Genomic DNA, 15,497 nt, shown 5'->3' on the forward strand with positions numbered 1-15,497 from the left:
AAACAGTAGCGGCACCCAAAATAAGTACTGTCACCTATTTCAGTCCACTTCAAGCACTGGTGTTATAGATAGATGGTGTTATAGATAGATACAGTAGGTTGACGTTGGATTTCAGTGAGAACGTTAAAGTTAAGACAGTTTCTCAAGTCTTTGTCACTCCAAAGAGGAAGTTTCAGTGTCAACTGAAATATAATTATAACAGTTGACAAAATATGATTTCATTTGTAGTGTGACTGTAAGGGGAATAATGTTTATAATAAGGAAAACAATCAATCTAATTGATTTATATAGCACTTTTTACAGGCATTTGTCTCAATGTTCTTAACCACAACCGTAACCAAAAGAGCAAAACAAGGCGGACGTGGCCTTCAGAGAAGCAGATTATTATTACTGACCATATGTCATTAGGACATGTGAAGATTACAACAAAATATTTGCTCAGACTCTCTCTTACTGCGTAAGCCTAGTGTTTGTTTTGGCACATACTCTTCCCAGTGTATGAAAAAGTGCCTCTTGTCTTTCGCCCTTCAAACATGGACAGTTTTATCTGGAAAGGAGTTTGACACAGGGACACGACACTATCTGTACTTTCGCAATGTCACATTTCTGAGAGTTCATGTTGTCTGAGAAGAACAAACTGAGATTTAGGGCGCTATTCAATATGTATCGCTGAATCGTTACAGATTGCGGGATAAAAATGTAAAGGTAATTTCCGATTGAGCCGACATGCAGCGTTTACCGTGAATGCACTCTCCGCTAAAGCGGGAATATTACTTTGGGAAGGAATGAAAGAGAATGGTCCATTTAGCTGGTGCCTGGGGAGTAATTAGGCTATTAGGGCAAATTCAGGTAGGTCCCTCCCCATTTCGTCGTTTGCAACGTTTCTGCAACACATTTGGCGTACTGAATATGCCCCTGGTGATGTCTTCCGCTTCTGTTATTTTATTAAAACACAGAAGTTGATCTGATCTATTGGAGTTATGTAAATCAACAGCTGCTCATAACGGCAGTCCAGACTCAGTCCAGCGGAGAGTTAGCTTGGAGAGCCTGTACTTTTTTTGTTGTTGTTGTCTGCGTTTCAAATGAGTGTTAAATTATGTCTCAAAGGGAGCAGTTTTATAATCTACTCTACTGATATGGTGTGATTGGATTTACCGACACAGAGAGATGACTCGTATTAAAGAAGCGTAAAGATGCCATCGTGGATCAGGCTGACGCTTCTCCTGTCTGCGCTGCCAGTCCACTGCTTTCTGGACGGGACCTGTCCACGGAGAGGTAGGCTTATTTTATTATTGGATTATATCAATCAAATATTTAATAGATTTTGTTTCATGCTTGTAGGCTAATTCTTTTATTTTCTGCCCAGAGCGGGTGAAAACGCGCTTTGGTGATGAAATGTCACTTTCCTTATGTTATAAAATAAATGTTACCAAGGGGCATTTCCATCGAAAAGTCCCAATGAAGTTCATAGGAGCATATCAGATTGGGTGTCAAATGAAAGCTAAGAGTTTTTTTTGGGGGGGGGAAATGAAGGCATAGATGCATTTTTATTTTATTTTCCATCTTAAAATGTTGGCATAAGTAAAGGCTTTTATTTCTGGATAAACCGATGGAAAAGGGGTTTTCACTTCACAATAACAGCACTTACAGTTGACCAGGGCAGCTCTAGCAGGGCAGAAATTTGACGAACTGACTTGTTGGAAAGGCGGAATCCTATGACCGTGCCACGTTGAAAGTCACTGAGCTCTTCAGTAAGGCCATTCTACTGATAATGTTTGTCTATGGAGATTGCATGGCGGTGTGCTCGATTTTATACACCTGTCAGCAATGGGTGTGGCTGAATTAGCTGAATCCACTAATTTGAAAGGGTGTCCACATACTTCTGTATATATTGTGTACAGTGGTGTAAAGTACTTAAGTAAAAATACTTTAAAGTATTACTTAAGAAGGTTTTTTTGGTATCTGTACTTTACTTTACTATTTATATTTTTGCCAACTTTTACTTTTACTGCACTACATTCCAAAATAAAATAATGTACTTTTTACTACATACATTTTCCCTGACACCCAAAAGTACTCGTTGACAGGAAAATTGTCCAATTCACACACTTATCAAGATAACATCCCTGGTCATCCCTACTGCCTCTGATCCGGTATATTCACTAAACACAAATGCTTCATTTGAAAATTATGTCTGAGTAAATTATGTCTGAGTGTTGGAGTGTGCCCCTGGCTATCCGTAAATTTAACAAAATTAAAATACAATTTTGCCATCTGGTTTGCCTAATATAAGGAATTTGAAATGATTTATACTTTTACTTTTACTTTTGATACTTAAGTACATTTAACAATTCCATTTACTTTTGATACTTAAGTATATTTAAAACCCAATAATTTTAGACTTTTACTCAAGTAGTATTTTTCTGGGTGACTTTCACTTTTACTTGAGTCATTTTCTATTAAGGTATCTTTACTTTTACTCAAGTATGACCATTGGGTACTTTTCCCACCACTGATAGTGTATCATTAGCATTATATCCAAAAAGTCGGATTTCGTAACATAAATACAGAACTTTCTTGACAGAGCGGTGCTGTTTTCTCATAGCGACTAATGAGGATTTTACATGTTGTGGTGGTCATCTGCAAAGTTGTTTCCGCGGGTCGCAAAAAGCTAAATTAACATGACATGAACTGAATTAAATGTAAAAGGCTTTGAAAATAAAACGTTTTTGGTAAGCTCAGTGCTCTGTTGACATTTCACAGAGATAGGGTACTAGGGGGTAACTAGCCCCACCTAAGAACAATGTCCTGTACTCCCTGTTCACTCATGACTGCATGGCCAGGCACGACTCCAACACCATCATTACGTTTGCCGATGAAACAACAGTGGTGGCCCTGATCACCGACAATGACGAGACAGCCTATAGGGAGGAGGTCAGAGACCTGGCCGTGTGGTGCCAGGACAACAACCTCTCCCCCAACGTGATCAAGACAAAGGAGATGATTGTGGACTACAGGACGCCCCCATTCTCATCGAGGGGCTGTAGTGGAGCAGGTTGAGAGCTTCAAGTTCCTTGGTGTCCATATCACCAACAAACTAACATGGTTCAAGCACACCAAGACAATCGTGAAGAGGGCACGACAAAACCTCTAAGGAGACTGAAAAGATTTGGCATGGGTCCTCAGATCCTCTTTAATAACTCTACCTACGTACAGTGGGGAAAAAAAGTATTTAGTCAGCCACCAATTGTGCAAGTTCTCCCACTTAAAAAGATGAGAGAGGCCTGTAATTTTCATCATAGGTACACGTCAACTATGACAGACAAAATGGAGAGAAAAAAATCCAGAAAATCACATTGTAGGATTTTTTATGAATTTATTTGCAAATTATGGTGGAAAATAAGTATTTGGTCAATAACAAAAGTTTCTCAATACTTTGTTATATACCCTTTGTTGGCAATGACACAGGTCAAACGTTTTCTGTAAGTCTTCACAAGGTTTTCACACACTGTTGCTGGTATTTTGGCCAATTCCTCTATGTTTTGGGGCTGTCGCTGGGCAACACGGACTTTCAACTCCCTCCAAAGATTTTCTATGGGGTTGAGATCTGGAGACTGGCTAGGCCACTCCAGGACCTTGAAATGCTTCTTACGAAGCCACTCCTTCGTTGCCCGGGCGGTGTGTTTGGGATCATTGTCATGCTGAAAGACCCAGCCATGTTTCATCTTCAATGCCCTTGCTGATGGAAGGAGGTTTTCACTCAAAATCTCACGATACATGGCCCCATTCATTCTTTCCTTTACACGGATCAGTCGTCCTGGTCCCTTTGCAGAAAAACAGCCCCAAAGCATGATGTTTCCACCCCCATGCTTCACAGTAGGTATGGTGTTCTTTGGATGCAACTCAGGATTCTTTGTCCTCCAAACACGACGAGTTGAGTTTTTACCAAAAAGTTATATTTTGGTTTCATCTGACCATATGACATTCTCCCAATCCTCCAAATGCACTCTAGCAAACTTCAGACGGGCCTGGACATGTACTGGCTTAAGCAGCGGGACACGTCTTGTACTGCAGGATTTGAGTCCCTGGCGGCGTAGTGTGTTACTGATGGTAGGCTTTGTTACTTTGGTCCCAGCTCTCTGCAGGTCATTCACTAGGTCCCCCCGTGTGGTTCTGGGATTTTTGCTCACCGTTCTTGTGATCATTTTGACCCCACGGGGTGAGATCTTGCGTGGAGCCCCAGATTGAGGGAGATTATCAGTGGTCTTGTATGTCTTCCATTTCCTAATAATTGCTCCCACAGTTGATTTCTTCAAACCAAGCTGCTTACCTATTGCAGATTCAGTCTTCCCAGCCTGGTGCAGGTCTACAATTTTGTTTCTGGTGTCCTTTGACAGCTCTTTGGTCTTGGCCATAGTGGAGTTTGGAGTGTGACTGTTTGAGGTTGTGGACAGGTGTCTTTTATACTGATAACAAGTTCAAACAGGTGCCATTAATACAGGTAACGAGTGGAGGACAGAGGAGCCTCTTAAAGAAGAAGTTACAGGTCTGTGAGAGCCAGAAATCTTGCTTGTTTGTAGGTGACCAAATACTTATTTTCCACCATAATTTGCAAATAAATTCATAAAAAATCCTACAATGTGATTTTCTGGATTTTTCTTTCTCAATTTGTCTGTCATAGTTGACGTGTACCTATGATGAAAATTACACGCCTCTCTCATCTTTTTAAGTGGGAGAACTTGCACAATTGGTGGCTGACTAAATACTTTTTTCCCCCACTGTACATATTACCTAAATTACCTCGACTAACCTGTGCCCCCGTACATTGACTCGGTACCGTTACCCCCTGTATATAGCCTCGCTATTGTTATTTTACTGCTGCGCTTTAATTATTTGTTACTTTTATTTCTTGTTTTTTTTAGGTATTCTTTCTTACAACTGCATTGTTGGTTAAGGGCTTGTAAGTAAGCATTTCACTGTAAGGTCTACACCTGTTGTATTCGGCGCATGTGACAAATCAAATTTGATTTGATTTGACCTCAGACTGGGGCGAAGGTTCACCTTCCAACAGGACAATGACCCTAAGCACACAGCCAAGACAACGCAGGAGTGGCTTCGGGACAAGTCTCTGAATGACCTTGAGTGGCCCAGCCAGAGCCCGGACTTGAACCCGATCGAACATCTCTGGAGAGACTTGAAAATAGCTGTGCATCCAACCTGACAGAGCTTGAGAGGATCTGCAGAGAAGAATGGGAGAAACTCCCCAAATACAAGAAGACTCTCGGTTGTAATCGCTGCCAAAGGTGCTTCAACAAAGGACTGCGTAAAGGGTCTGAATACTTATGTAAATGTCATATTTCAGTTTTTTTTTTGGAATACATTAGCAAATTTGCTTTGTCATTATGGGGTATTGTGTGTAGATTGATGAGGCTGTAATGTAACAAAATGTGGAAAAAGTGAAGGGGTCTGATTATTTTCAGAATGCACTGTATATCACTTGTAAATGAAAAAAATTGATATTACATTCTAAACATGAGACTATAAATACGAAAGTCCAGGGTCCTGGGAACAGTATTGGCATTAGGCCAACATGGTCAAGGCTGGAGCCTATCGTGTTTACTCAGACCCATGGGTAAACAAACAAGCCAAAGATCTGTCAAAACCCCTAAATAATGATGTATCTACAGGGTTTCTTTCACATGATCAGCTGGGGTCATCAGTTTGGCTTTTGTCGGTCTTTATAGAGAATATCCAGACTCTAGTGACAGCAGCTTTATAGAGATCGGGTCCAGCGACAGAGAGATTGTTATATTCTTTTTTTATTTTTAGTAAAGAATGTTCATCAGTAAACATTTAGACCGATGTTTTGTAGCTCTGTGACTGAGCTTTACTGGTGGGAGAGGTGGAGGGATAGGAGGAGGAGTGTAAAACAGAATAACAGACAGAGGGTGGAGGGATAGGAGGAGGATTGTAAAACAGAATAACAGACAGAGGGTGGAGGGATAGGAGGAGGATTGTAAAACAGAATAACAGACAGAGGGGGAGGGATAGGAGGAGGATTGTAAAACAGAATAACAGACAGAGGGGGAGGGATAGGAGGAGGAGTGTAAAACAGAATAACAGACAGAGGGGGAGGGATAGGAGGAGGAGTGTAAAACAGAATAACAGACAGAGGGGGAGGGATAGGAGGAGGAGTGTAAAACAGAATAACAGACAGAGGGGGAGGGATAGGAGGAGGAGTGTAAAACAGAATAACAGACAGAGGGTGGAGGGATAGGAGGAGGAGTGTAAAACAGAATAACAGCAGACAGAGGGGGAGGGATAGGAGGAGGAGTGTAAAACAGAATAACAGACAGAGGGGGAGGGATAGGAGGAGGAGTGTAAAACAGAATAACAGACAGGTTGGGAGAGAAAGAGAGTTTGTTAAAGAAGAGACAGGCTGAGAAAAGATAAATACTGAGAGTAGATGGAAGAGAGAGAGACTTAGAGAAAGGGAAAGAGGTAGGAAGAAGGGATGTGTTGAAAGAGGAAGTGAGAGAGGGGTTGGTGAACAGTTATGCAATGTGTTCTCTCAGTTTATCTGTACTTCCCAGTCAACCACAACCTATACCCTCAACGTGTGTGTGTGTGTGTGTGTGTATAAGGGTACATGCGTGCCTGCATGCCTGGGTGTGTCCATGTACAGTATTGACACGTTGTCTTTCTCTCTCCCTCCAGACCCCCCTCCCAGGGTGCTGGTGTTGTCCCCAGGCAGCGCTCTGGTCTTGGGCTGCAGTGGGCAGGTGGAGGTGAACGGGCTGGAGGTGACGGTTAACAGGGCCGAACACACCAGCAGCAGCTATACCACCACCGCTGGAAATGGAAAATACACCAGTGTCTTCACTGGAGTACACACCACCACTGTCAGCACCACAACAGACACCAGCGCTAACGGAACTACAGTCAGTGCTATAAAAGACAGCAGTGATAAGGGAAAATACACATTTTCTACCGGAAAGGACATCATTGTCCTTACCGTTACAGACACTCCTGATGATACCGGGACAGACAGTACGGAGAAAACCGTCATCAGGAACACTCGTGCAGGAGACCACACTCCTCTTACTGTGAGAGAAGTTAACAATGGGAATGGAAAGAATGTGGAAAATGTAACAGAGGAGGAGTACAAAGGAGGAGGAGAGCAGAGGGATACAGGGCTGAGTCTTTACACTGTCAATCAACCAGGACATACAGCTACACAGAAACAGGTTCCTCCTACTGGGGCATCACTCCAGCCAACCAGAGACAGCGGAATGGGAGGGGCTGACACTGAGCTGCCCTCTGCGATGGACGGTGAGGATGACTATGAGGAAAAGGAGGAGGGGGGGAGGATGGTGAGGGGGCTGAGAGGGAGGTCTCAGTGGAGACTGAACGGGAGGCTGCTGAGAGGAGGAGAGGAAAGAGGAGGAGTGGTGGTGTTGGGGAGGAGAGGCGCCACTCTGACCCTGTCCTCCCTGGCTGTGGGTGACTCTGGGAACTACAGCTGCCACCGCGGGGGCAAACTGGTCTCCTCTCTGAGGGTGAGCGTTTCAGGTGAGTCATACTGATGGCATCTCTCTGTCTAACCTCATCACCTCTGGTCATTGAAGCTGACAACCATACTGTATGTATTCTGTGACGTGTGTATCAGTAGCAGACATTCATGGTCACATAAGAACAACGGACAAACAGTATGGATTTTCCCCTGAAATTTCTTTCAGTTCCTCCAGAGAGGCCTAAACTGTCCTGCTATAAGAGGTCACCCAGCAGTAAGATCCGCTGTGATTGGACAGCCAGTCAACCGGTGACTCCTGTCCCTCAGTGCTACCTCCTCCTACGGAAAGGGTGAGAGCACACATCTTCTTTTCCTTCTTCCTCCTTTTCCTCATCATCCTCTTCTTCATCTTCTTCCTCATCACCCTCCTCTTCCTCATCACCCTCTTCTTCATCCTCTTTCTCATCACCCTCTTTTTCCTCCTCTTCCCTCATCACCCTCTTCTTCCTCCTCATCACCCTCTTCTTTCTCATCTTCCTCATTCATTTGTCTTAAATTACTTACTTTGTCACACAGATGATTCCGACAGAGCAGTGTGGGTGGAACACTAACTCACTCTCTCTCTCTCTCTCTCTCTCTCTCTCTCTCTCTCTCTCTCTCTCTCTCTCTCTCTCTCTCTCTCTCTCTCTCTCTCTCTCTCTCAGTCTCTCAGGGTCATTATCTCGTGTCAACTGTTCCTACTCCCCCCTGCTGTCTCGGTGTTGGTGTGTTATAGGTCACCAAGAGAAAGATAATAGAGAGCCACACCTGGCCTACCTGTGTGTCACCAACAATGCTGGCAACACCACCAGCCCTCTCCTAGACTTCACACCTCTAGACATTGGTGAGTGTGTGTGTGAATGTTATAGTAACATTAATGAGTATCAGACCTTTATTTTGAAAGCTGTAGTTTGAGTCAGTCAGCTGTTGATTTTTAACACAGTACTTCACTGAATAGACCTACCCTTTTGGGGATTACTCATCCCCAAAAATAAAGTGCATTCTCTCTCTCTCTCTCTCTCTCTCTCTCTCTCTCTCTCTCTCTCTCTCTCTCTCTCTCTCTCTCTCTCTCTCTCTCTCTCTCTCTCTCTCTCTCTCTCCCTCCCTCCCTCCCTCCCTCCCTCCCTCTCTCTCTCTCTCTCTCTCTCTCTCTCTCTCTCTCTCTCTCTCTCTCTCTCTCTCTCTCTCTCTCTCTCTCTCTCTCTCTCTCTCTCTCTCTCTCTCTCTCTCTCTCTCTCAATTCAAGGGGCTTTATACATATATATCTAGCAGACGCTCAGACTCCTGAACCCCCTCCCTCCCCATTCTCCCTCCATCCCTATGTGTGTGTGTGTGTGTGTGTGTATGTGAGTATAGGTTTGTGTGTGTGTGTGTGTGTGTGTGTGTGTGTGTGTGTGTGTGTGTGTGTGTGTGTGTGTGTGAGTATAGGTTTGTGTTTTGTGTGCATGTTTGTCTTTCTGCGCAGTTGCTTTGACTGAAGTATAACAGACCATTCAATAAGACACCTTACTAACATTCTCCTCCTCCTCTCCCACTCTCCCCCTCTCTTTCTCCCCCTATCTCACCTCCTCTCCCCTCCCCTCCCCTCCCTCCCCTCCCCTCATCTCTCTCTCTCTCTCTCTCCCCCCTCCCTCCCTCTCTCCCTGCCTCCAGTTAAGCCGGACCCACCCAGCTCAGTGGTGGTGAGGGGTGTGGAGGGGCAGGAGAGGAGACTGAGGGTGGGCTGGGCTGTCCCTCACTCCTGGAAAGAGAGAGACCGCTACCACGAGCTGCTCTATGAGCTCAGATACCACACCATGCCACACGGAACACAGGTGTGTGTGTTCGCATGCGTGCGTGTGTTCATGTGTGTGTTTGTGTGTTTGTGTAATGGCCCATGTTGTTCACCTGGCCTGCTCTGTTCTGGCTCTCTATACAAACAGACATTACACAATTTTGTAATCTGTGTGTGTGTGTTTTTGGTTTGACTATCCTTGTGATGACCAGTCCTCACAAGGTTAGTAAAACAAGGGCAATTCAAGTGGGGACATTTTGCCGGTCTCCACAAGGAAAAAGGCTATTTTAGGCTGAGGGTTTAGCTTTAGGGTTTGGGTTAGAATTAGGGTTAGGAGTTAGGGTTGGGGGTTTGGGGTTAAGGTTAGGGTTAGGTTTAGGGTTAGGGGTTAGGGAAAATAGGATGTAGAATGTGAATAAGGATAGTAAAACAAATGTGTGTGTGTGTGTGTGTGTGTGTGCGTATGCGTGCATGTGGGCATGTGTGTGTGGGTGCGTGCGTGCGTGTGCGTGTGGGTGTGCGTGTGTGGGTGTGCGTGTGGGTGTGGGTGTTTGTGTGTGTGTAGATAAAAGGGACCGCCACAGCCCGGTCCTACACTATAACAGATGCGTTGCCAGGAGTACCGTACCTGATCCAACTCAGAGCTAAGGAAGAGTTTGATGGCCACTGGAGTGAATGGAGCACGCCTGTCTACGCCAACACCTGGACAGGTAACACACATACACACACACACAAGATCTGTACGTGTTTAATTCAACTCTTCCATACTATCATCCAGGACCAGGCTAACTAGAACCATCCTGCCCATAGACAAAGGTAGCCATGACAACCCCCCTTCCTTCCATTCTGCTATGTTCTCTGGTCTTAAAATATACTTTCTACAGAGCTTTACAACTTACCTGTCAAGCTCCCTTGCCCTTCAACTGATCCTGTTGATGTACCCCAGCCTATCCAAATACACACACACACACACACACACACACACTCCTCTACACTCCTGCCAGTTAGCTGTGTGCGTGTGAACAGTTGTGTGGTTCATGGTGAATGTCCTATATTACAGCCCCTGTGCCAACTGTGCTGAGCAATCTTTCTACTGTTATGGTAAGAAACACACACACACACACACACACTCACAGTTGTCCTTTTTGTTTCATCTCTCTGTTTAACTTCATCTTTCTTTCTCACATTGTCTGATTCTGTCCCTCCAGCAGGACTACACAGACTACACAGACTCTGGCTCTGGTATGACAGAAGAGACAATAGGTTAGTGGGACAGAGAGCTACTGTATGTTGATTGGTTGAAGCTACAGTTTTTGTGTGTGTGTCTGTGTGTGTTAGAGTTAAGTCTGATATTTCAATGTCAGAAATCCCCCTACCTTACTGAAGGTCATAACAGGAAGCTAATGTCATAACCTCATCAACTGAACGTGCTTCAGGAAACACAGAACCTGGGCCAACTCATCTCAACCCATTCTTTTAAGTTTCACACAAATATTGTACACACACACACGCACACACGCACACACACACGCACACACACACACACACACACACACGTCAGTATAATAGTGTAACAGTTTATTAATATCATGGCCTTTCACCCCCACTCTCTCCCTCCCTCCCTTCCCCTCTCGCTCCCTCCCTCCCCCTCTCCTTTCTCCTCTCTCTCGCTCCCTCCCTCCCTCCCCCTCTCCCTCCCAGTCTCTGAGTCTCAGGGTGATGTAGAGGAGGTGTGGCCTCATGTCCTGTGGGTGGTTGGTTCCTGTGTGCTGCTGTTAATCACTCTGCTTTCTGCCTACCTCTACAGGTAAACAACTCCCCTCTGTTCTTCACCTCCACTCTGATCCTCCCATCCTCACTACGCTAATAACTACTATATTCAGTCTAAACAATCCTGGTTGTCTTTATCTATATGTCCAACTATGTTAAACCCTGTCCTGTACATGTCTATGGTTATCATGATTAACCATTAGTTTATTAACTAGCTGTTAATTTTGTCATCTACAGAAACAACAAGCACAACATAAGTTATCTAAATACTTTCCCCTCTCTCTTGCTCCCTTTCTCTGCTCCGCCTTTCCTCCCTCCCTCTCTCTCTTTCCTACACCCACTCTCTTCCCACCCTCCACCCACCCACCCCTCTCTCTCTCTCTCTCTCTCTCTCTCTCTCTCTCTCTCTCTCTCTCACTCTCTCGCTCTCTCTCTTCCCACCCTCCACCCGCCCGCCCTCTCTCTCTCTCTCTCTCTCTCTCTCTCTCTCTCTCGCTCTCTCTCTCTCTCTCTCGCTCTCAGACACAGGGAGAAGTTCATGTCTAAACTGTGGAGGTTGAGACCCATCTCCTCCTCTCCTTCTGTCCCCTCCCCCCCAGTCACAGCCCCACCTACCCAGGAAGGACATGCCCTTGTGAACTTTGACCACCCAATCTATGGGGAACCTGTCCCACAGGAAGAAGAGAGGAAGGAGGAGGATGAAGAGGAGAAGGAGGAGGAGAAGGAGGAAGTTATTCGCTTTAACAACACAAGCTATTTTCTGGTCCAGAGCAACTGATATGCCTGCTCCTAAAACAAACCCCTTACCCCCTACCCCAGGACCTTACTGCTAGCCCCCTGTTCCCCTAAAACAAACCCCTTACCCCCTACCCCAGGGCCTTACTGCTAGCCCCCTGTTCCCCTAAAACAAACCCCTTACCCCCTACCCCAGGGCCTTACTGCTAGCCCCCTGTTCCCCCTAAAACAAACCCCTTACCCCCTACCCCAGGGCCTTACTGCTAGCCCCCTGTTCCCCTAAAACAAACCCCTTACCCCCTACCCCAGGACCTTACTGCTAGCCCCCTGTTCCCCTAAAACAAACCCCTTACCCCCTACCCCAGGGCCTTACTGCTAGCCCCCTGTTCCCCTAAAACAAACCCCCTTACCCCCTACCCCAGGGCCTTACTGCTAGCCCCCTGTTCCCCTAAAACAAACCCCTTACCCCCTACCCCAGGACCTTACTGCTAGCCCCCTGTTCCCCTAAAACAAACCCCTTACCCCCTACCCCAGGGCCTTACTGCTAGCCCCCTGTTCCCCTAAAACAAACCCCTTACCCCCTACCCCAGGACCTTACTGCTAGCCCCCTGTTCCACTAAAACAAACCCCTTACCCCCTACCCCAGGGCCTTACTGCTATCCCCCTGTTCCCCTAAAACAAACCCCTTACCCCCTACCCCAGGGCCTTACTGCTAGCCCCCTGTTCCCCTAAAACAAACCCCCTTACCCCCCTACCCCAGGGCCTTACTGCTAGCCCCCTGTTCCCCTAAAACAAACCCCTTACCCCCTACCCCAGGGCCTTACTGCTAGCCCCCAGTTCCCCTAAAACAAACCCCCTTACCCCCTACCCCAGGGCCTTACTGCTAGCCCCCTGTTCCCCTAAAACAAACCCTTACCCCCTACCCCAGGGCCTTACTGCTAGCCCCCTGTTCCCCTAAAACAAACCCCTTACCCCTACCCCAGGGCCTTACTGCTAGCCCCCAGTTCCCCTAAAACAAACCCCCTTACCCCCTACCCCAGGGCCTTACTGCTAGCCCCCAGTTCCCCTAAAACAAACCCCTTACCCCCTACCCCAGGGCCTTACTGCTAGCCCCCAGTTCCCCTAAAACAAACCCCTTACCCCCTACCCCAGGGCCTTACTGCTAGCCCCCAGTTCCCCTAGTTCAGGCTGGAGAAGCCCTGTTATTTTACTGTTATTTGGATGTGTGCAGTATTTTGTTCTCATTGGGGAAAATGAGCCAGTAGAGTAATGATGTAAATATTCAGTTGTGTGTCTATAAAAAGTATTGGATTTTTGTAAATAATTTTGTCAGAATGAAATAAATATTTTTGAATACAAACTTGTGTAAAGACACTATATTTAGAAAATGCTGGTCTGAGTGTATATTCACATTTGTAGTGCAGGAAATGTATATGTGACCAGCAGGTGATGGTAGTGGTCTATAAATGAGCTCAGCTGTGGTATAATTTGGTTAGTACACAACAACTATGAAACTTATATTGGGGTATACATTTTTTTTTTTTAGTACCAGTCTAAAGTTTGGACACACCTACTCATTCAAGGGTTTTTCTTTATTTTTACTATTTTCTACATTGTAGAATTATGGTGAAGACATCAAAACTATTAAATAACACACATGGAATCATGTAGTAACCAAAAAAGTGTTAAACAAATCAACATATTTTTTTGATTTTAGATTCTTCAAAGTAGTCACCCTTTGCCTTGATGACAACTTTGCACATTCTTGGCATTCTCTCAACCAGCTTCATGAGGTAGTCACCTGGAATGCATTTCAATAAACAGGTGTGCCTTGTTAAAAGTTAATTTGTGGAATTTATTTCCTTCTTAATGCTTTTGAGCCAATCAGTTGTGTTGTGACAAGGTAGGGGTGGTATACAGAAGATAGCCCTATTTGGTAAAATACCAAGTCCATATTATGGCAACAGCTCAAATAAACAAAGAGAAACGACAGTCCATCATTACTTTAAGACATGAAGGTCAGTCAATCCAGAACATTTCAAGAACTTTTAAAGTTTCTTCAAGTGCAGTCGCAAAAACCTTCAAGCGCTATGACGAAACTGGCTCTCATGAGGACCGCCACAGGAAAGGAAGACCCAGAGTTACCTCTGCTGCAGAGGATAAATTAATTACAGTTAACTGCACCTCAGATTGTAGCCCAAATAAATGCTTCACAGAGTTCAAGTAACAGACACTTCTCAACATCAACTGTTCAGAGGAGACTGCATGAATCAGGCCTTCATGGTCGAATTGCTGCAAAGAAACCACTACTAAAGGACACCAATAATAAGAAGAGACTTACTTGGGCCAAGAAACACGAGCAATGGACATTAGACCAGTGGAAATCTGTCCTTTGGTCTGATGAGTCCAAATTTGAGATTTTGGGTTCTAACCGCCATGTCTTTGTGAGACGCAGAGTAGGTGAACGCATGTGTGGTTCCCACCGTGAAGCACGGAGGAGGAGGTGTGATGGTGTGGGGGTGCTTTGCAGGTGACACTGTCTGTGATTTATTTAGAATTCAAGGCACACTTAACCAGCATGGCTACCACAGCGATACGCCATCCCATCTGGTTTGTGCTTAGTGGGACTATCATTTGTTTTTCAACAGGACAATGACCCAAAACACACCTCCAGGCTGTGTAAGGGCAATTTGACCAAGGAGAGTGATGGAGTGCTGCATCAGATGACCTGGTCTCCACAATCACCCGACCTCAACCCAATGGAGATGGTTTGGGATGAGATGGACCGCAGAGTGAAGGAAAAGCAGCCAACAAGTGCTCAGCATATGTGGGAACTCCTTCAAGACTGTTGGAAAAGCATTCCTCATGAAGCTGGTTGAGAGAATGCCAAGATTGTGAAAAACTGTAATCAAGGCAAAGGGTGGCTACTTTGAAGAATCTAAAATATAACATCTATTTTGATTTGGTTAACACTTTTTTGGTTACTACATGATTCCATATGTGTTATATAATAGTTTTGATGTGTTCAGTATTATTCTACAATGTAGAAAAAAAGAAAGAAAGAAAAACCCTTGAATGAGTAGGTGTGTCCAAACTTTTGACTGGTACTGTATGTATGCAATTTTTACTGGGATCTGTCACTGACAATGTACACTGAGTGTACAAAACATTTCGGACTAACCAGGTGAAAGCTATGATCCCTTATTGATGTCACTTGCTAAATCCACTTAAATCAGTGTAGATGAAGGGGGGGATTTTTAAGCCTTGAGTTAATTGAGACATGGATTGTGTATGTGTGCCATTCAGAGGGTGAATGGGCAAAACAAAAGATTTTAGTGCCTTTGAACAGGGTATGGTAGTAGGTGCCAGGCGCACCGGTTTGAGTCAAGAACGGCAACGCTGCTGGGTTTTTCACACTCAACAGTTTCCCGTGTGTATCAAGAATGGTCCACCACCCAAAGGACATCCAGCCAACTTGACACAACTGTAGGAAGCATTGGAGTCAACATGGTCCAGCATCCCTGTGGAACGTTTTCGACACCTTGTAGCCGGGCAGGGGAGTAGATATTAACAAGAGTCACATTTTACCGTGATTTATACCATGTTAATGATATCTGGGTCAGAGTGAATACCAAAATCTATGGGTCGTGGGCCCCCTAGCGACGG

General features: G+C 45.2%; 1 protein-coding gene across 3 annotated transcripts; it reads left to right on the plus strand.

Annotated features, from left to right (window-relative positions):
- The first annotated feature begins 519 nt into the window (after positions 1–519).
- Positions 520–12,054, plus strand: LOC121542699 (interleukin-6 receptor subunit alpha). Of its 3 annotated transcripts, none has more exons than XM_041852191.2 (11): positions 520–849; positions 1,164–1,275; positions 6,718–7,572; positions 7,740–7,863; positions 8,218–8,396; positions 9,206–9,366; positions 9,892–10,036; positions 10,387–10,427; positions 10,535–10,589; positions 11,028–11,133; positions 11,619–12,054. In XM_041852191.2, exons 2-11 carry the CDS (start codon positions 1,194–1,196, stop codon positions 11,872–11,874), a joined length of 2,004 nt encoding a protein of 667 aa, XP_041708125.1. In that variant the 5' UTR covers positions 520–849; positions 1,164–1,193; the 3' UTR covers positions 11,875–12,054. The 3 variants fall into 3 exon arrangements, with proteins under 3 accessions (XP_041708125.1, XP_041708126.1, XP_041708127.1); XM_041852192.2 differs by having other exon boundaries at positions 520–705; XM_041852193.2 differs by lacking the exon at positions 520–849 and having other exon boundaries at positions 860–1,275; positions 10,538–10,589.
- Positions 12,055–15,497: the final 3,443 nt, after the last annotated feature.

The sequence above is a fragment of the Coregonus clupeaformis genome, chromosome 28 (assembly GCF_020615455.1).
Source record: "Coregonus clupeaformis isolate EN_2021a chromosome 28, ASM2061545v1, whole genome shotgun sequence".
NCBI classification, from domain to species: domain Eukaryota; kingdom Metazoa; phylum Chordata; class Actinopteri; order Salmoniformes; family Salmonidae; genus Coregonus; species Coregonus clupeaformis.